Source organism: Zalophus californianus, chromosome 8, assembly GCF_009762305.2.
Source record: "Zalophus californianus isolate mZalCal1 chromosome 8, mZalCal1.pri.v2, whole genome shotgun sequence".
In the NCBI taxonomy this organism is placed as follows: Eukaryota; Metazoa; Chordata; class Mammalia; order Carnivora; family Otariidae; genus Zalophus; species Zalophus californianus.
Genome location: NC_045602.1, coordinates 78,025,303 through 78,047,767, shown reverse-complemented (window position 1 = coordinate 78,047,767; position 22,465 = coordinate 78,025,303). Strand labels below are relative to the sequence as shown.

Genomic DNA, 22,465 nt, shown 5'->3' with positions numbered 1-22,465 from the left:
AGATCTTGAAACCAAATCTTCACTTCCTATACTTACTTTCTTCAGTTCTACCCACTCTTCCACCCACTGCAAACTGGCTTCTGCTCCCACAATTTTACTGAAATTATTCTCACTAAGATCACTAATGATCTTCTTGCCAAATCAAATGGCTTGGAGACATCCTTCTGTATGACTTTTCAAAATTCCTCAGTAAAAACTTTAACAATGGATATAGCAATAGTGGGTAGTACATGTTGAGTGCATTTACTGTTGAGACCTTAGCGTTGCACACTGCCCTACCTAAACTCTGTGTATTATCTTACAACCACCTTTAGGTAGGTGCTTTTTCTATTTTAAAGATGAGGAAACTAGGCTTAGGGGGCCTTTGTAAGGCCACAGAGCTAGAAATTTGCTACAGTGAGACCATACTCAGGACTGTGACTCCAGATCCAAGGTTCTGCCCCCCTCTCCCTGGGCTCTCGCATCATGCATTCTACCCTGAACCTCCTGCTCCTCTAACTTTCCTGTATCCATCCCTTCCACTGTCTCTTCTTCTCTCAGCACCTCAAATGACCTCCAAACTATCTCCTTAACTCAGACTTCTCTCCTAAGCTATAAACATGTGGCCTTTCTCACCTGGATACCCCGTGGACACCTAAGAATCAAAAGGACCTAAAGTGAATTACCTTTCCCTGAAAATATGGTCTTCCTCTTATTATACCTCTTCCTCTTGCTCATTCTTTCATTTATTCATTCAAATACTTATGAGTATTGGTACCTACAAGGTACCAAGCAGTATTCTAGACGCTGGGAGTACCTAGCATACAACGGACCAAGTCCCAGCCTCATTCTAGTAGGGAAGACAGATCATAAACACATACATAATGTCAAGTGAAATGTGTTGTGAAGAAAACAAAAATGTGGTCAGGGGTTAGAGAATGACAGGGTGTTTAGATGGGCTGGCCAGGGAACATCTGTGTCCCTGAGGAGCAGAGGTGATACGACGGAAGGGTTAACAGTGCCTGTTTCCCCCGTGTTCAAGACAAAGTTTTGGGGTATCCTTAGCTTTGCCTTCTGGCTCACCCCACACATTCACTTTCTACCAGTTCATATCTCTTTTCTCTATTTCCTCCTCACTGTTCTGGCTTGGCTCAAGGACTCAAAACCGCTCAACAGAGTGTTGCACCTGGTTTGGGTCTTTCCCTTCTACACTGGGCCTCATCATGCTGCCAAAACATAAATCTGTTAATGTCTTCCACTTGCTGAAAATCCTTCCCTGGGTTTCCATTTCCAACAGGCATGAGTCCGTGATCCAGGGAGAGAATTCCAAGTCCCTCGTATTCTGCTGCCAACTTCCTTTCCTGCCTTGTCTCCTGCCATATCCCTGGGGAACATGCCATGTTCATCCCACCTCCCTGCCTCTGCATAGGCCATTTCTTTCACTCAGAACATTTCTCACACCCCAACCCTCAAATCCTACACATCATTCTAGACCAAACTTAACTATCCCCTCTTTGAAGCCTCCCCCAACTCTCCAGTTCACTTTTCCCCATCTTCCAGTTGGTCTGTGGGTGTGCCTCTGTTGTCACATTTATAATTCTCTGCTAGAAGGATCTGGGTTTCATTCATTCAATACATATTTGTCTAGTGTCCACCGTGGGCCAGCTGCCATTCTCAGGGCTATAGATACAGCTACAAATAAGGCCAAACAAGGTCTCAGCTCTCATGGAGCTTACATTCTGTTCCAGTACATCTTCACCAGGCTGGGCCCGTGTCTTCAATGCAGTTAACAAAGCCCATTTTGTGTCCAATGTATATTATCACCTTGGGAGACACCAAGTAGAGAGAAAAGAATGAGACAGGCTCTTCATGTGCCAAGCACACGATCTGACCTGTGATCGGAAATGAACAGGTATTTTTCATAAAGAAATGATGGAAAGTATTTTTATTCCCACTTTCTGGGTAAGAGAATTAAAAAAGAGAAAAATTCATTCATATCTCATGGGCAATGAACTTTTGAGTCCCAGGATTCCAGACAAATCCAAGTAGAACACATTATCTTTATTCTAAATCACCAGAGGTTTCTTTTTACTCCATCTCAGCAACACTTCCCATTTTTAAATTTAATATAAAGTATAGAAAAAAAGTAATGCTAGCAGAATCTGCTGTTAGGCACTGTCTCTACAGTTAAGCGTGGGAAAGTCCATCGTTTGGGACTTGTACTGGTCTTTCTCCCTGACTAGAATAAGGGTGGGTGTGGTTGTGTGATTAGGTACTTTTAGTGCCTAGAATAGTGCTTGGCACCTTGTGGGAACTCATAAATATGTCAATGAGGGGCGCCTGGGTGGCTCAGTTGTTAAGCATCTGCCTTCGGCTCAGGTCATGATTCCAGATCCTGGGATCGAGCCCCGCACTGAGCTCCCTGCTCGGGGGGAAGCCTGCTTCTCCCTCTCCCACTCCCACTGCTTGTATTCCCTCTCTCGCTGTGTCTCTCTCTCTGTCAAATAAATAAGTAAAATCTTTTTAAAAAAATGAAAAAATGAAAGAACAGAGGAGAAGAGGGATGATGAAAAGAAGAGCAGATTTTCAGGGACAGGGAGTTAATTCACTTGTCTTCTTGATTCTTGGGTGCCCACAGGGCATCCAGTGAGGAGGGCCAATAGATAGCCACATATTTGGAGTCATCAGATGGTGCCTCCCAAGGGAAAACTAAACAATTATTTGGGGAAGTCACTTTGTTTGAGTAACAATTAATCGCCATAAGATGCTTTGTGATAAGATTTTTGCATTCTGCACAAAAGACATCACTTTCTACAATGGAGGGGAAAAGTGCGATTTGTAGGAAAAAATAAAATTAAAGAAAAACAAAACAAAACAAAAAAACAGAACCAAAGAATCCAGAGCAGCAAATACAGAGTTTAAAACCAAGCAAAGCCAATATCACTTAGCAAAGACTGAAACCAAAAGAGATGAATCTCAAAGGTCAGTTCTTTGGGTATATTTTTTAGTGAACATATACTGAATATACCAAAATTACAAAGAATTCAGTAATATTTCAAGTGATCTATTCCATGTCTATACAAACTCACACAGTCAGAAAGGGGGTGCTATATTTGCAATAACTATTTAGAACCCCAAAATATTCATGCCCTTTGAAGCAAGGATTCTACTTCTAAGAATCTGTCCTAACAAACTAAACCAAATGCACCACAGAAGTCATTAATACATGTGAAAGAGAAGAAAACTGAAAAAAATATCCCAAATGTCTAACATTCACTGAAGAATTAAATAAATCAGGGTATAGTACACACCATGAAGTATTATATAACCACCAAAAAATCAAACTGAAGATTCGGAAAAAATAGAGAAAGTATATGAGATATATCAAATAAAAAAGCAGAATATGACATTTTTCTAAAGAAGACATACAGATGGCCAATAGACACATAAAAAGATGCTCAATATCACTAATCATGAGGGAAATATAAACCAAAACCACAAGGACATATCATCTCACACCAGTGAGAATGTTAGAATCAAAAAGACGTGACATAGCAAGTGTTGGCAAGAGTGTGGAGAAAAAGGATCTCTCATGAACTGTTAATGGGAACGTAAATTGATGTAGCTACTGTGGAAAGCAGTATGGAGGTTCCTCAAAAAATTAAAAATAGAACTACCATATGATCTTTACTCAAATAAAACAAAAACACTCATTCAAAAAGATATACACACCTCTATGTTTATTACAGTATTACTTACAGTAGCCAAGATACAGAAGCAAACCAACTGTCCATTGATAGATGAACGGATAAAGAAGACGTGGTATGTACGTACACACACACACAGTGGAATATTACTCAGCCATAAAAAAGAATGAGATCTCGCCATCTGTGACAATATGGATGGACCAAGAGGGTACTATGCTAAGTGAAGTAAGTCAGACAGAGAAAGACAGACCCCATATGATTTCACTTGTATGTGGCATCTAAAAAAACAACAAGTGAGCAAACAAACAAAAAGAAGCGGAAACAGACCCATAAATACAGAGGACAAATTGGTGGTTGCCATTGAGGAGGGGGTGGGGGAACGGGCAGAAGGGGTGGAGGGGAGTGGGAGGTACAGGTTTCCGGTTAGGGACTGAGTGAGTCCCAGGGATGAAGCGTACGACACGGGGAATATGTGGCATTGTACTGTGCTGTAATAGTGTCGTGTGCTGACAGACAGTAGCTACACTGTGGTGAGCACAGCAGAACTTATTAAATTACTATGTTGGTACACTTGAAGCTTATGTAACATCATGTATCAGCTACACTGCAGTCAAAGAAAAATGCAGAATATTAAAATGATTATGGAGACTGCTTCTATGTAAAAAATTTACTCAAGGAGGAAATGAAAGCTAAAAGTAAGTGATCCAAAGTGGTAATAATAAGGCAGTCAGATTATAATATATATATTTTTTGAAAAGTGTGTCTTATTAGTAATAATTTCTAACACTTATGGGGGGGCTTTTCCATATGAAGTACTGTAAAAAGTCATTTTACTATCATAATAACCCTATAAAGCAGATATTACTAATATTCCTATTTTACAGATAAAAGACCCTTAGATTTAGAGAAATGGAGTAACTGGCCAGGATAATACAGGGATTACGTGGCAGATCTGAGGCTAGACCCTGGTCTGGCTCATATCAAAGCCCAGGCCTTTAATCACTATATTATACTTCTGTTTAGTTTTGTTTTTTAATTAAAAGTGTATTGTTTATAAAAAAGAAGGCCATAGTAAAACCAAATGGCATTTCCTTTCTGTTGAAAAGAAGTCCTGACGCTTTACCTGGGTTGGCTCTAACTCTTTTAGAAATCCATGTGGAGGGGGTGGGAAAGGGAGAAGGAAGGCCAACGCAGGGATGGCAATGACTTGGGACAGGAAGGAGGGAGGACATAGAGACACCTCCATGGCACCCACCTCTCCTTGTGACTTGCTCACATGATTCTCCTTCTTGGCAGCCTCCTGGAGTTCCATGGCCTGTTGGATATACATTTTTCCAGCTAGGATTTCATTTTCCAGCATCGACAGCTCTTTCAACGAAATGGGCCAATTCAACCGTTCTAATGCCCTGTTTAAAACTGCCTTGTTTTCCAAGTACTGCATGGGCTTATATGCATCTAATCTAAAAAGAAAAAAAAGGAGGACAAAAAACAAAGAAAGTGATCATAATAGAAAAAACACGGAAAGATGATTTTTCAGTAAAACCTCCCTTGAGAACCATCTCTCAGACAGACGTCAGGTGTCAGTTGACAGAATCAAAGGCATACCCTCTGGTCCATCAGGACTGTGGTAGCTTACATTAAAAATAACCATATCTGTGAATTATGGTAGACATTCTTCCCTATTACCTAATTTAATTATCTAATTTTGAAGAAATTCGATATAGCTTTTTTTTTTTTCAATTTTTTGGGCATATTTGGAACCAATTCCTTTCTCCCTAGGTCTAACATTTGGCAGGAACAAAAATGAGCTCCAGAGAGATTTCACACACTATGCCCAGTAGTAACTCTGGGAAACAGAGCAAAGCAAAGGGAAGGGAAGCAAAACAAACGCCAAATATTTGCCTCAGGGCAGTAATTCTTCTACCAGCTCATTCTAGCTATTTTGATCTCCTCTCCTCCTTCTATAAGCCTAAATAGGCCTAAACTTTCTGGCTTCATTGTTTTGGTACACAAAGAACAGAAGGCAAACTTTCTATGAGCTGATGAACCCAGGCTGTGAGACTCAAGCGGAAGCCAGGGTCATGTGATGGCCCAGGTCCTGGATACTACTTGCAGTCCAGCTACTGCTACACCAGACACTCCTGGAGGGGAAGAGAAAGAAAGGGAAGGAGGAAGGAGGAAGAAAGAAAGAGAGAGAGGGAGAGAAAGAGAGAAGAGGGCATTTCATAATTATTCTCTTACTGCTGAAAGGATCACTTTCTTTAGATTCAGGGTGTTGGAAGAGTACAGTGCAAACCCAGCACAACCACAGGACTCAATCCACAAGCAGACCTGTCAATAACAGCAAAAATTTTTACTAAAAAAAAATCTAAATTGGAGTGATGTCAGCAAGATGGTGGACTAAGAAACCCCAGGCTCCCATTCCTCCCTAAGGGATGCTGACTCATCAATATATGGACCAAATTTCCTTTGTGAAAATTCCTGAAACCAGTTAAGAGGTCGCAGCACTCCAGATGAACACAAAACCAAGAAGAATAGTGGATTAAAGTAGATAGTAAAGGCTGTTGCATTTTGCCAGGCCTAGTCCCCCTGCTTCCCTTGGATAGTGCAGTGCAATTAGGAGAAAGGAGAAAAGAAAAGAGGAACATGCATCCAACATTCTGGCTTTTCGGGGGGCTTCCCAAGAGGCTGGTTTCCATCTCATGTGACTCAGAGCACTGATGGGAATGGTGAGATACTCTGGATACCATGTTAGGTGTAGCTAATAAAAAAAGGACTTCCATGGCTTGTTACAGCACCAGAGACACTGCAATACCAAAAATAGACATCAGGGGGAGCAAGAGATTACGGGCTCCTGAGAAGGAAGGGGGCAAACCTCTTTAACTGAGAAATTACACACACAAGCCTGGAGAAGGCACACCCCAGAAAAGGTTTGAAAGATCCCCAGAATCCGTAGCTCCGATGATTGGTGAAGGTTGTTCCCTGTAAGAAGCTAGTCTGTAAAGACTGGGAGACATAACTGTTTCTTTCAAACACTCAAATCTCCACTAAAGATTCTAGGGCATACAAAAAAAAAAAAAAAAAAAACAGGGAAAGGTGGCCCAATCAAAGCAACAAAATAAGTCTCCAAAAATCTTGCCTAAAGAAATGGGAAATCTCTGAATGACCTGACAAAGAACTCAAAATAACTGTCCTAAGGATGTTCAGTGAGCTCAAGGAGAACACAGACAACTACATAAAATCAGGAAAATGTTGCATGAACAAAACAGAGAGTATCAATAAAAATACAGAAACTATGAAAAAGAACCAAACAAATTCTGGATCTGAAGAATATAGTAACTATGAAATGAAAAATTCACTAGAGAGGTTTAAAAGAAGACTTGTTAAAGCAGAAGAAAAAAAATCAGCAAATTATTACTACTTTAAGTCATAAACTGTTCCGAGACACAAAGAAGGATATTATATAATGATAAAAGGGTCAATCCACAAGGAAGAGATGACAATTATAAATATATATGCACCCAATGTCAGAGCTCCCAAATATATGACATAAACATTGACGGAAATGAAGGGAGAAATAATAAAAATAGGAGATTTCAATCCCCATTTTCAACTATTGATAGAACAACCAGATAGCTGGCCAATAAGGAAAGAGTACTTGAACAATAACATAGGCTAACTGGACCTAACAGATATATATACAGAACACACCACAAGCCAACAGCAGGATACATATTCCTTGTATGTACATATAAAATATTCCCTAGGACAGAGCACACGTTAAGCCATGAAACAAGTGCTAAAAGTTTTCAAAATCGAAATCATTAAAAAAAACTTCTCTAATCATAATGGGACAAAATTAGAAATCAATAGCCAATGGAAAACTGGAAAATCTAGAAACATGTGGAAATTAAACACCATAGTCTTAAGCAGCCAACAGGTGAAAGAAGAAATCACAAGGAGATTAGAAAATATCTTGGGATACATGAAAACAAAAAACACAAAATAACAAAATGTATGAAATACTGTAAAAGCAGTACTAGGAGAAAAATTTATTAAAAATGCTTACATCAAAAAAGAAGAATAATCTCAAATCAATAACCTAACTATATACCCAAAGGAACTAGAAAAAAGAAGAACTAAATCCAAAGTTAGTAGAAGGAAGGAAATAATAAAGATAAGAGCAGAAACAAGTAAAATACAGCACAGAAAAACAATAGAAAAAAACAGTGAAACTAAGACTTGACTTTTGGAAAGAACAACAAAACTGATAAATGCTCAGCTAGATTAACTGAAAAAGACAGAAGACTCACATAACCAGAATCAGAAAGGAAAAAGGGGACATTATAACTAATGTCACAGAAATAAAAGGGATTATGAGAGACTACTATGATCAGTTATACACCAACAAATTGGGTAACCTGGAAGGAATGGATACATTCCTAGAAACATACAGTCAGCTAGGACTGAATCATGAAGAAATAAAAAAATCTTAAACAGACCTATAGTTAGAAAGGAGATAGAATCCGTAAGCAAATACCTCCTAACAAATATAAGCCCAGCACCAAATGGCTTCAGGAGAGAATTCTACCAAGCATTTCAACAATTAACACCAATCATCCTCAAATATTTCCAAAAATTGCAGAGGAGGGTACATTTCCAGACTCATTCTATGAGGCCAGCCTTTCCCCATACCAAAGCCAGACAAAAATACAACAAGAAAACTACAGACCAATATCCCTTATGAACATTGATGCAAAAATCCTCAACAACATACTAGCAAACCAAATTTAACAGCACATTAAAAAAATTACACACCATTAACAGTGAGATTTATTCCTGGAATTCAAGGATGGTTCAACATATAAAAATCGATGTGCTACATCACATTAACAGAATGAAGGAAAAAAACCCTCTTGGTCATCTCAAGTGATGCAAAAAATCATTTCACAAAATTCAACACCCTTTCATGAAAAAAAAAAAAAAAACACTCAACAAACCAGAAATAGAAGGAAACTACTTCAACATAAGAAAGGCATCATATGAAAAGCCCACAGCTGACATCATCCTCAACAGTGAGAAACTGGAAGCTTTTCCTCACAGATCAGGAACAAGGCAAGGATGTCCACGCTCACTGTTTTGTTTTGTTTTTTTTTCAGCAAAGTAATGAAGGTCCTATCCAGAGAAACTGGCAAGAAAAAGAAATAAATACAGCCAAACTGGAAAGAAGTAAAATTACATCTGTTCACAGATGGCATGATTTTATATGTAGAAAACCCTAAAGATTCCATAAAAATACTGTTAGAACTAATAAATTCAACAAAGTAGCAAAATATCAACACAGAAAAATCAGTTGCAATTCTATGCACTAATAATGCACAATCCAAAAAGGAGATTAATACAACAATCCCATTTACAATAGCATCAAAAAGGATAAAGTACTTAGGAATAAAATTAACCAAGGATGTAAAAGACTTGTATACTATAAACTATAAAATGTTGCTGAAAAAAATTTAAAAAGATGCAAATAAATGGGAAAGACATCCTGTGTTTATGGATTCAAAGACTTAATAGTTAAAATATCCATACCATCCAAAGTAACCTACAAATTCAATGCAATCCCTGTCAAAATCTCAATGGCATGTTTTGCAGAAACAGAAAAAATCATCTTAATTCATGAAACCTCAAGGGACTCCAAATAGCCAAAACAATCTTGAAAAAGAACAAAGTTGAGGCCTCACATGCTACAATAATCAAAAGGCTGTGGTACTGACATAAAGACAAACATGATCAGTAGAACAGAATAGAGAGCTCAGAAATAAACTCTTATGTATGTATATGGTCAAATGATCTTCATCAAAGGTGCCAAGATCTCACCGTGGAGGAAAGGACAGTCTCTTCAACAAATGGTTCTGGGAAAACTGGATATCCACAGGCAAAAGAATGAAGTTGGACCCTTAACTTATACCATATATAAAAATTAACTCAAAACAAAATGGATTAAAGACCTAAACAGAAGACCAAAAACTATAAAACTCCTAGAAGAAAATATAGGGGGAAAGCTTCATGACATTGGATTTGGCAATGCTTTCTTGGATATGACCCTAGAAGCACAGACACAAATGCAAACACAGACAGATGGGACTGCATCAAACTTAAAAGACTATGCATCCAAGGAACTATCAAGGGAGTGTGAAGCCACCTTTAGAGTGAGAGAAAGTTTCTGAAAATCATCTGATAAGTGGTTAAAATCCAGAATATATAAAGAACTCCTATATTTCAACAACAACAACAACAACAACAAAATAACCCAATTAAAAAATGAGTAAAGAACTTGAATAAACATTTCTCCAAAGAAGATGTATTCATGGCCAATAAGCATGGGAAAGGATGTTTAACATTATTGATCATTAAGAAAAATGCAAATAAAACCACAAGGAGATATCATTTCATACCCACTAGGCCACCAGGATGGCTTTAGTTATTTAAAAAAAAAAAAAAAAGTAAAATAACAAGCATTAGCAAGAATGTGGAGAAACAAGAACCCTCGTACCTTGCTGGTAGGAATATAAAATGGTGCAGTTGCTCTGAAAAAGTCTGGTGGTTCCTCAAAAAGTTAAACATAGAATAACCCTGTGGTTCAGCAAATCCACACCTAGATATGTTCCCAAGAGAAATGAAAACATATGTCCACACAGAAACTTCTACATGAATGTCTATGACAGCATTGTTCTCAGTAGGCCCAAGGTAGAAACAACCCAAATATCCACCAATGGAAGAACGGATAAACAAGCTGGTATGTACACACAATGGATCCCTCCTGAGGCATAAAAAAGATACTTATGTATGCTACAACTTGAAAACATTAAGTTTTTACAAAAAGGGAGTAAAAGAAGCCAGACACAAAATGTCACATATCATATGATTCCTTTCATATGATGTACCCAGAAGAGGAAAGTACAGAGAGACAGAAAGCAGACTAGTAGTTCCCAGAGGGGGAGAGAGGTGTGGGGAAGGATTACTTAATGGGTACAAGGTGTTTTTTCTGAGGAGATAAGGTTTCGAAACTAGAGGGAGGTGGTGGTTTGCACAATATTTTGAATAAATAACAGAACTGTACACTTTAAAAGTTAATTGTAGGTTATGTGAATTTCACCAAGATAAAACAAAGTGAAGAGAAACTGGCTTACTTTTCTTTTTCCTCTTGAGATAATGCTCGCCAAACAATTTTATTCAAGCGCCTATTTAAAAAAAACAATAATCACTTAGTAGCAGTAGTTCATTTCACGGCAAAAGGCTGATCCCACGCTCTGAAGGGCACTGCAGGCAGATCCCGAGCCAAGGGACACCCACACTGGACCATGTCACTGCCATTTGCTTAAAGATACTGGATAGGAGTATCTGCCTCCCTCGGCATCACTGTGGAAACCTCATGGCTTTGTAGCAATCGTGTTAAATATTAAAGGAGGGCACAACTCTCAGCTCAGTCAGGTAAAACCCAGGCTAAGAAATGAAAGTAAACAAAATGGTTGTCATTTTCTCTGCCTGAAGTCTCTAAACACTCACTGATTTTCTTCCTATGGGAAAGTATAACCGTGCCTTAGTTTACCTTCTAGAGACATTCTTCTAGACCTGGATTTTCAAAGGAAAAGGTATGAAGAGGGTCATAAATAACAGGACCAGGACACATTTTAGAGATCAACGAGCCTGACTTGCTTGTTTTCCAAGACCTTGGCAAACAAGGTCATTGAGAGGGGCAAACAGGTGAAGTGCCTTGCTCACCCATCACAGCTTGGTGGCGGTGGCAGCGCCGAGACTTTCTGAAGGTCATCACTGAACATGTTTGTGGAGAGAGAGGAAAGGAGGGGGCTGAAGCCAGTGGTTTCTATGGGGTAGACGCAGCTCCTTTTCTTGTTATGAATCAGTGATGCTTCTAGCAGAGGTGCCGGCCCCATCCTGTTCCCCCATTCTGTACCACTACATCATTACCCAAAGCAGGCTTCCTGGGGTGCAGGGCACAGAACACTGGTTCCGGGGGACTGGGAGCTGGTGTTCCATGAAAAAAACAAGCTTCAATAAAATGAGTTGGGAGAATACTGCCCCTCTCCAGGAGGCATTCTCTAACCACTGGACCCAGCATCAGCGGCACAGGGCTCTGAGAACACTTTGCGGGTGTTACCCTGCCTGATCTCCCTTCCTGAGCCTGGTGAGAGACCATGGCAAGGGGGTCTGGCATGCGGTGAAGAGCATAGGCTCTGGAGCCAGACTGCCTGGGTCCAAAGCTAAGTTGGCTTCTCCACTTATTAGCTGTGAGACTTTGGGCCAGCAGCCAACTTCTCTGTAGAATGTGGATAATAATGGTACCTCCCTCCTAGAGTTGCCATGAGGGCTCAGTGAACCAGTGTGTGCGAACCTGTCTGACACGGGTGAATGCTCTGTACGTGATACAAACAGTTGGGAAGCAGGCAATAAGCCAGCTCAGTGCTTCTGTCTCACTTGGAGGCTCTGAGTTCCTTGGGGTCTATTTGGAAATTGGGTTATTTTTAATTATGTGGTTCATGTATCAATAAGCAGGGCTCCTAAGACCTGTTTAAAGGATTCATAGGATGCATTTTTGGCTTGTGTGTATATGCGTCTCTGAAAACAAAAACAAAAATACAACTTCATTTAAAAATCCCCTTAAACCTAAACCTTGAAAGTAGAGGCAATATATAGTAGGGAGGCTGGGAGTGAGGCCAAGGGCTTTGGAGCCATATGGCTCTGGGTTCAAATCTCAGTGCCTCTACTTTGCTGCTGTGTGATCCTGTGTTATATAACTTTTTGAAACTCTGTTTTCTTATCGCTGAAACAAGGATAACACCACCTACCTTGGTGCTGGGAGGATTGAGATGTACATATAAAGTGACCAGGAATAACTCAGTGTTTATTCCCTCCAGGTTCTGAAGATGGGCGAGGCTTGGAAACTGAGAAACCTTAGTGAATGTGGGTCCAATTAGCTGGCACACAGGCCGCTAATTTTAATTCAATCTTTTAGAAAATACTTTTCTAAGAGCACACTTACATAACCTCTGTTATTCCCCCTTTTTCCCATCTATACTGAGAAACTTCAAAGCACAGAGGGCAGAAAAAGTAGGTGGGTGTGAACTGAGGGCAGCCGAGTGTCGATCCCAGCTCCAGTGACCAGCCAGGTGACAGTGGGAAAGCCACGAAGGGTGTGGGATGAGGGCCATCCCTGTGGGATGCCGAGAGGCTGTGGGACGTGAGGGCCTCTCTGAGGCTGGTCCACCCCTTGATTCAAGGATTTTACCAACCATAGCTTTCTTCTTCTTTTTGTTTTAGGAGAGTGAAATTTGGTTGAGGGGTTGTATTCACTAGCTCTCTACACCTCTAGTTGACAAATCTACTTGTGCCAAGAATTGCCAGAATTTGCAAAGCAACTCGTAATGAATGATGCTTCAGAAATCTAACCGGCAGGCAGAGCATTTTGGAGATCATACGCAGAGGTTACTAAGGATGGCCCCACAGCCAGGTTAGAACTGATGCTTCTCCTCTGAATCTGAGGGCTGCAACCTTGACCTTACACTCAAAATCAAAATGAGCTGCAGACAAATGACCCCAGAAGCCAGCCAGCCCTGCCAACCCTCACTCAAAGTTTATACTCAGATACACAAAGCCAAAACTGCTGTCTCGAGTCATAAAATATTGAAACAGAAGGACTCCCACACACAGCCAGTAAGTGTGACCAACATAGCTAGTTTATGTCACTATTTTGGCCAAAGGGCTGTGAGCTTCCCAACTGTCTGGTCATCGCTAACCATACAAATTCAGGGTTATATCTGGCTTACCTGATGTTATATTGAGGACGGAGTGGGAGTAAACCCAGTTTCATTAATTACTTTTCATAGTATGTGTATCTTTAGAAAGGTGGACCAAGATGGAAAAGGGAATTGACACTTATACCAACAAAATTCTTAAATACTATTGAATGCAAAAGATCAGGAAGTTTTGTTCTGTATAATACTAATGTTAATATTAATATTATTAGGTAATAATATTAAATATTCATTTAATATAAACATCACATTAATATCATATATTAAGTCAATGATATTGAATGTTAAATAATACTAATCATATTAAAATTAATATTACTATTAATAATAGCAATATGCATTTCTCTAAGGGTCCTAAAAGGCTTTTCCATATTCACTTATTGGAAGTAAGAAGTGAGCCAAATCACTATGTCTGTATTTTGGTTTTGCTGTTAGGGAAGGAAGGATCCCTGTTTTTAGAAAGGGAAAGGGTTAATGTAGGGGAGAAGAGCTGTGTGACTATTATACTGTATGCATTTATTGTTATTTTAGGATCAGCAGATTCAGGAAATGAAAGGGGTAAGTAATTAACATTAATTGCTCTTTATATATAATTTATATAACCATCACAACTGCCTTGGGAGATAGATTTTGTAAATAAGGAATCTGAAGCTTGCAATTGTTACATGACCTGCAAAGTAGACGTCAGAGTCAAAAATGAAACCCAGAATGGGGACCTCAAAGCCCTAGCTTGTGGCCCTGCATCAGGCTTTCGCAAACCAGGTAATTCTAGAACTCAAATATTTGACTGAGTCAAGCAAATTCAATTATAATATGAATGATATATTTTGAATAACTGAATTTGATGAATTTTAATAACTAAACATGAATTAGATCAGATTAAATTAAATTCCAACAGTCAAATACATACATAGCAACACCTGCTAGCGAGAGGAGACAAGAGGGAAAGCAAAGCTGCCAAGTTCCGGCCCTTGGAAGTTGACATCCTTGCAGGGGAGAGCCAGGCCTGTGCAGAGGCTGTGAGCCCTCTGAGGGCTACAGGCAAGGTGGCTGGTGGAGTCACTGGGGAAAGGCCTCTTGGAGGAGGGCCACTGGAGCTGAGGCAAGACGGGAAAGAAATGGGTCAGCTGGAGGACAGGAAGAGGGGCAGCATTGCAAGAGAAGGCCTGCCTGACGCAGAGGGAGACGCAGAGTGGAGGGGCAGCCCCCTTGTACGGGGGATGGGGGGAAATCTACAGAGCAAAGCCTCAGGCCCACAGACAAGAGTGAGCCTTGGCATAGTTCATTGTGTCTGCAAGAGAGAGGAAGGGCAGACAAAGACTCAGAGAAGTCCTGAGGAGCCTGGAGGCAGCTGAAGGAGCTCATGTAAGCCTCCATTCTTAGGTGAGGGCAGGAGAAGGCTCCCGTGAAAGGAGATTTGCAGAGGCCTGTGATGGGCATGGTGGGGAAAGGCCAGTCTCTGGACTGGACTGTGCACCCCACGTGGCAGGAGTCAGGCTCTATACGTCTTTGAAACACACACTAGACACACTGCAAAATGACAACAGACCAGCATAAGCTGCCTAGGACACATCGTTAACTTTCATGTACTTTCTTTCATTCCACCCACCCACATGGTGGTAGGTGAAAACCCAGTTGCACAGCTTCCAGAACCAAGGAAAGGCTTGCCCGGAGAAGCAGGGCATGCTTAAAGTTCAAGTGCTAGGCACAGAGGCTTAATAAAGTGCTGGGAGTGGGGTGGGGAGGGGACCACAGAGCTAAGCCAAAGGTGAGACTGGGCATCTGCCCTTGTGAAAAGAGACCCCTATCTCAGCACTAAGACAGTGACTAAGAGCAGAACTTTCACTGGAGCCAACTTGATCATCCTCCTGATCTTGGGAAAAAAATGGTTTACACAGTGGGAGACACTTACATTATCTCCATTATCTCATTATTGTGGAGTTTCATTAGTCACTTTACAAAATCTTAGGTGCCGAAATGATCAAATTCACTCTGCTAAAGGGAAGGCGTCAAAGATCTCAGGGAAACATGAGATTTCTATAGATTTTGGAGAGGGAAGATGGTTCCTTTAAAACTCTGTTGGACTTCTTCAGGTGCCTGGCACAGAGGAAGCGCCTCTGTTTGTAGCTGCTACCGCTGATAATCCTTCGGGGCAATCACTAAGTAGCTGCTCCAGGTAAAGGAAAAAAAAATCTAAGCTAAAACAAGAGAAAACAAGCCCAAACACATAAATTCCACAGCCATTAAAGAGCAGCCAGGAATAATACTCACTTTTCATAGCTCTTAATGGCCTGTTCCACTTTTTGCTTGTAGATATTGAGCTTGACTCCTTGGGGGTTAATTAATGTCATCTTATTGGTGGTGTTGCACACGTGTGCCAGAGGGAACACCTGCACAGCAATACCGAAGGAAGGCGTCAGTTGACAGGTTAACATGTGCCTTCGAAAATGGATCTACAGAGCCATAGGGCATGTTTTTATGGCTATAAAACCATTATAATTACAGAAAAATTAGAGAACACGGATAATCACAAAGAAAAAAAAACAAGAATCTGAGATATCATTGCTAATCTTTTTCTTCCAGTTTTAAAACTATATATTTTTAAAATCACCACCATGCATACACACAAAACAACAGCTTTGGGAAACTCCTAGTCAGAATCAAGTATCATCTTCATAAGCCCTTGTCAAACTGATGAGAGTGAGCAATTTTTAAGTAAAAGGATCGCCTTGTTGCTACTTTGTAAATTACTACTTGGGTTAAACATCTTCCTCATATATTTATTTTACATTTTATTGTCTCTTGAAAATATCTGATTATATTTAACATCTTTGGACTATTTTCCTTGTCAGTTTATAAGAGATTCTTATAAATGTCAAACAAAAAAGCCTTAGTGATCACATTCTATAAGAACAGCAGACTACCAGAGAGGGCTTCTTTTGTAGTCTTTCTGTTTGCACCTGGTGCTTACTTTTGGGTTTGGGTATGTCTATGATTCCATGCCATCTCCTAATATACTTACCTCTTTGCATGTTACCTCTCTCTCCCTAGTAGAATGTAAGCTCCATCAGAGTAGAAACTTTGTCTAATTTACCACTGTATTCCCATTACCTAGAACACTGGCTGGCACATAGTATGCCCTCAACAAATGTTTGTTGGTAAATGAATATATACTCACAGAAAAGTATATTCCCCATCTTAATATTTAAACAAAAAAGACTAACAGAATGCCAAGCTATAAAATTGCTTCAAAATTATATATGATTCCAACCATAGCAGCATGTAGGCATTTTGAAAATATGCAGAATTGCTTTTGAGAAGTAAATTTTTACTTTCAATCAAGATGAAATAGGTCATGCTTTTATGTTCCCTCTTATATCCAAAATTATACAAAAATTTAATTGTTATTGCTTAAGAAAAAAATGCAGAGAATGGAAAGGAGGAAGGAAAGAAAAAAAGGTCAGATGCATGGCTGATAAATTTCTAGATACAAAAGTTGAATGGAACTGGGAACAAGTGAGCAGGGCTGAAGTTGTGGACTTGCTGTCTCTGTGTCTAAGGATAGCAGGGGAGGGGGTGCACAACTCCTGGAGTGCAAGTGGGACCATGAGTGTTTGTACGCCGAGGGCCCAAGTCAGGCTCAGTGTGGGCCTGAAGCCAGTACTGGTCTGAGGGCCTCTCACCCTTGAAGAAGATTCTGCCAACTGAGAGAGGACACTGATGTAGCATCACCGCCAAGAACTATACCAAGCCACCCTCTGAATCTCTCACATTCCAGTACCACCAAGGAATGAGAGTTCTAAAGGCCAGTGGGTGGGGCGGGGGGGGGGGGTAGGTTACAAGGGGATAGATTTAGGCAACTGCAAAACTGGAGAAAAATACAGATTAAAATAATCCTGTTAATCTATACTAAAATTCCAGAATCTACAATGAAACAAATGCAAAAATGATGGCTGAGAAAATCAACAATGAGAATGTAAATTCAGTTGAGAAGAAATGAATCTTATGAGCCATCTAACAAAAATTTATAGTAATTATAATTAAAATTATGATTAGGTTGTTCAAAGAAGTAACAGTTATGTAAAAGTACAAAAACATACAGAAGTGCCATAAGAAGAAATGGACAGGAAAAAGAATACTTTAAGTAATAAAACCTATCTTGGAAAAGAGGACATTGAAATGGATGGCTACATATACTAATTTTTTAATTTAAACATCAAGACCAAACCAAACAAGAAAATAGGCAAAGATTCAGAAAACATAAGAGAAAGAAATGAAGAGGCTGTGAAATCAAACCTCACTACTTGTCAGGAGCAGGAATTCAGCATGTGGCTTCTAGAACAACCTTTGTCAGAGGGAAGGGGCCAGAACAGTAGGTTAAAAGGTGAGTCGACTGGGCTTTGAACACGGAATGAAGCTTGCAGTAATAGGGAAAAAAAAAAAGAAAACCACCACAACTCTCAAAATAGAGCTACATATCCCAAAAACTTTCAGAGGAAAAAGAAATCAATCTCTACAAAATCAAAGACCTTTACATTTTTATCACCTCTGGAAAAAATACCCCCTTAGAAGTCTATAAATAGCTCTCCAAGTTTGCCAACATATGGTCCAACTGCAAATCAACACCCTAAAATATTTAGCAGTATGATAACACTTATATTAATGTTCTACTTCCCTCTTTTGTGGTTTTGGATCTCATGCCTTGCGTGGCCATCAGTGTACTTCAGTGTGGTAGTAGTTCAAATTTGGCTCTGTGCACCCACTCTCATTCCTTTCTTCATGCAGATTTAGGGAAAGACAAAGTCATACTCCACACCTTCAGTCTGTGGTCTTAGTTTTTACAACATGGTGGTCACATGGATGTCCCATGGGATATTCTCTTTATGATGTCAAATGTAGTGTGACTATGAGGTCGTAAGGGGCATTCTGATAGGACTTGAGGGATCAGAACCATGGCCGCCCAGCTTCTGCAAGGAAGCATGTGGGGAGGAGGGTGCAGTTAATGAAAAAAAAATGACAACTCTGTTTGAAAGGGAATAAAACCTGATCACATCTCCTTTGAAAATGATTTGCTTATTACCTCTCATAATGAAAATCAAGAGACCCTCTTGGACAATATCCGACAACAAAAAAAGAGCCTCATGATATCACCTACTTCAATTCTCTTGAGATTAACCTAAAGAAGCCTTACCAAATTGATATTAATAATCATACCCTGTGGGGAAAGATTTTAACTATGAGAAAGGGAGGAAAGGGGGGGAGAGAGAGAGATAAATGGGGGAGAGACAGAAAGAAAGAAAGAGAGAGAGTCATCGACCAAAAAGAAAGAAGAAATTGCTAGAATTCACAGATAGCTAATTTGGGTTGATTCTGTTAGAATTTTTCCCACTGTTAGACCTGTAAGCAACCACTGTATTTAAGAATAGTTTTGTCGGGCGCCTGGGTGGCTCAGTTGGTTAAGCGACTGCCTTCGGCTCAGGTCATGATCCTGGAGTCCCGGGATCGAGTCCCACATCGGGCTCCCTGCTCGGCGGGGAGTCTGCTTCTCCCTCTGACCCTCTTCCCTCTCATGCTCTCTATCTCTCATTCTCTCTCTCTAATAAATAAATAAAATCTTTAAAAAAAAAAAAAAAGAATAGTTTTGTCAATAATGGTAATAGTGTTTATCCTTTACTCTCTGCCAAGCATTAAGCACTCTCTACATATTTTCACATTCAGTCCCTATATTGATATATACATTGAATTGCAGGTTTTGTTACATGGCTTTTCTTTCTACCAAACTCTGCTGTTCTTTATTCCTTTCAAAAAAAACCTACTAGTTTTCTAGCATAATACATGTACAAAGTAACTATGTATTGAATATTTGAAAAACTAAAACTATATATAAATAAAAAATAATGGTCAAGGCTCAAACAATGTTTGTTTATCTATATTATAAAATATAATGAAGTCTGGATTCCACGAAATTTGAATTCTTGGTAATTGAGGCATGGGATGAATGTAACTTTGCTATTTTTTAAGAGGCATTCGCTAGAAATATGAATAAAGTGAACAAGATTTTGAGAGATTTAGTTTATATAAGAAAACTATTCTGAACAATTAAATAGAAAATTAAAATGAAATACCATTTTCACACAGCAATTGGCAAAGTTTTTTTTTTTTAATGTACTGCTCTTAAGTGATAACAAAGACATAGGTAAATAGGCCTTGTTAAAATTCCAAGTAAACTGTGCACTAATGGGGGACTAATTTAAATAAATTGCAGTAGTTCATATTATTGAATATTAGTGCAACCATTAAAAATTCATCCAAATATGGTCAGGGGCGCCTGACCAGTGGCTCAGTCATTAAGCGTCTGCCTTCGGCTCAGGTCATGATCCCAAGGTCCTGGGATCAAGCCCCACATCGCGCTCCCTGCTCAGTGGGAAGCCTGCTTTTCTCTCTCCCACTCCGCCTGCTTGTGTTCCCTCTCTCGCTGTGTCTCTCTCTGTCAAATAAATAAATAAAATCTTTAAAAAAAACAAAAAACAAATATGGTCATTACAAGGGAGTATATTCATAACAAATGCTAAATGAAGGAAGCAGAATACAGAACTGTATGCACAGGTATTAGTTGTTAAATCATACTACAGGTAGAGTTCCTCCTAACATTCTGTGTTTATCAGCAACCCCACATTTTGAAAATGAGAAAACAGTATGAAACTGGTGTTTATATATTTGTTGTTCAACCCTGGCTTAGTTCACCAATTTCACTTTTTTCAACTTAATCAGCTCTTCCAACAAATATCCCAGAGCTTGCTGCCAGATTGGCCAAGAGAGGTCTGACGGGATGTGCGTTACGAAAATGCCAGAGCTGCACAAATCCTGCATGGGTAACTCTGAACACAGATGTGGTGGCTTTATGGACAGTGCGGATGCACAAACTGCTGAGTGCAGAAGCTTAAATGTCTGCTTTAAAACTGGAACATCTCCAGTCTCCAAAGAACAAATGAAAGCAGGACCACAGAATTAACTGGCAAAGGAGGAGTGTGTGAACAAGATCATTCATAAACCCAAGAAAATATGATACTTACTACAGGGTAGTCTATGTCCCACATTTTTCATATAAACTTTTAGAAAAGAAAAGATTATTCTTTTCAATTTAGTGAACATTTTAATTGTAGAAGATAAACATCTGTTGACCTGGAACAATGTTCACTGTAGACTGTTGAGTAAAAATGAAGGCACAAAACTGTATATTCAGTTTGACTTCATTTTGGTAAAACAAAAACAAAGAACAAAGGGTACATATGTAGCAAAAAAGGTCTGGTTAAACAACTACCAAATGATTCATCAGTGGTGGAATTATGACTCTACTGTTTCTTTCTTTTTCACTCATCTGTATTTCCTAATTTTTATACACAGTGAATATATATAGTTTTTGTAATAACTGTCCTTTTAAATTTTTAATTAAGATAAGCCTTTCTATCATGGAGGTTCCTCAAAAAGTTGAAAATAGAGCTACCATACGATCCAGTAACTGCACTACTGGGTATTTACCCCAAAGATACAAATGTAAGGATCTGAAGGGGTACGGGCACCCCAATGTTTATAGCCACAATGTCCACAAGAGCCAAACTGTGGAAAGAGCCAAGATGTCCATCGACAGATGAATGGATAAAGAAGATGTGGTATATATATATATATATATATATATATATATATATATATATATATATATATATATACAATGGAATATTATGTAGCCATCAAAAGGAATGAGATCTTGCCATTTGCAACGACGTGGATGGAACTGGAGGGTGTTATGCTGAGCGAAATAAGGCAATCAGAGAAAGACATGTATCATATGACCTCACTGATATGAGGAATTCTTAATCTCAGGAAATAAACTGAGGGTTGCTGGAGTGGGGGGTGTGGGAGGGATGGGGTGACTGGGTGATAAGACATTGGGGAGGGTATGTGCTATGGTGAGCGCTGTGAATTGTGCAAGACTGTTGAATCACAGATCTGTACCTCTGAAACAAATAATGCAATATATGTTAAGAAAAAAAAAAAGAAGATAGCAGGAGGGGAAGAATGAAGGGGGGAAATCGGAGGGGGAGATGAACCATGAGAGATGATGGACTCTGAAAAACAAACTGAGGGTTCTAGGGGGGGCGTGGGAGGATGGGTTAGCCTGGTGATGGGTATTAAAGAGGGCACATTCTGCATGGAGCACTGGTTGTTATATGCAAACAATGAATCATGGAACACTACATCAAAAACTAACAATGTAATGTATGGTGATTAACATAACAATAAAAAATTTTTTTAAAAGATAAGCCTTTCTATCAATACATAATTTCATTATGTTCAATGCTACTATATGACAGCAACAAAATGCCTGTCCTTAACATCCCTAACCTCTTTGCACCTAACTTCCTTGTCAGCTAAACGACAAGATGAATAGCAATTTCACTAAGCTGCTCTAACTTTTAGATACAATACTTTAATGATATCAAATGCTTTGCTCGAAACCCAGTAATGAGGGTTCATCATGTACTATATTAATGGGACTGTGCCATGGCCTGTCAGAAGTAAATGATAGAGCTAGTGTGCAAGCCCAGCGTATCTGACCACAGAGTTATGTGCTTAATGAACCCAGATTATGGCAAAGCAGGAAGCCTTGATGGGATGTTATTAAAGAACATCATGATGTTGATGATGACTATGTAAATTTTCCAATGACACAGACTAATTTCACTTTTCTTTGAAGCAATTGGAAATAAAGAACTCTGAATTCCAGATTCATCAAATAACTAAAACAATTTTATCTGTATATGACTTGGCGATGAATTAATCTTTTTGAAAGAGCTAAGGTAAAATTATCTGGTCCATTGGAAACCAAAAGTGCCAGTTAGCATCTTGTAATGAAGAGTTGCTAGGGCAACCTCTCTGCTCAATACT

General features: G+C 39.4%; 1 protein-coding gene across 11 annotated transcripts in view; it reads right to left on the bottom strand.

The window, feature by feature from the left end:
- The window catches only part of VWA3B (von Willebrand factor A domain containing 3B), a 227,901-nt gene that overhangs the window by 33,153 nt on the left and 172,283 nt on the right, over positions 1-22,465 (bottom strand). For all 11 annotated transcript variants that reach the window (XM_027620414.2, XM_027620420.2, XM_027620415.2 and 8 more), the window contains 3 exons: positions 15,791-15,909; positions 10,877-10,927; positions 4,942-5,146 (listed from right to left, as the gene is read on the bottom strand). In XM_027620414.2, coding sequence (XP_027476215.2) covers positions 4,942-5,146; positions 10,877-10,927; positions 15,791-15,909 — 375 coding nt within the window. The remainder of the gene's footprint in view (positions 1-4,941; positions 5,147-10,876; positions 10,928-15,790; positions 15,910-22,465) is intronic.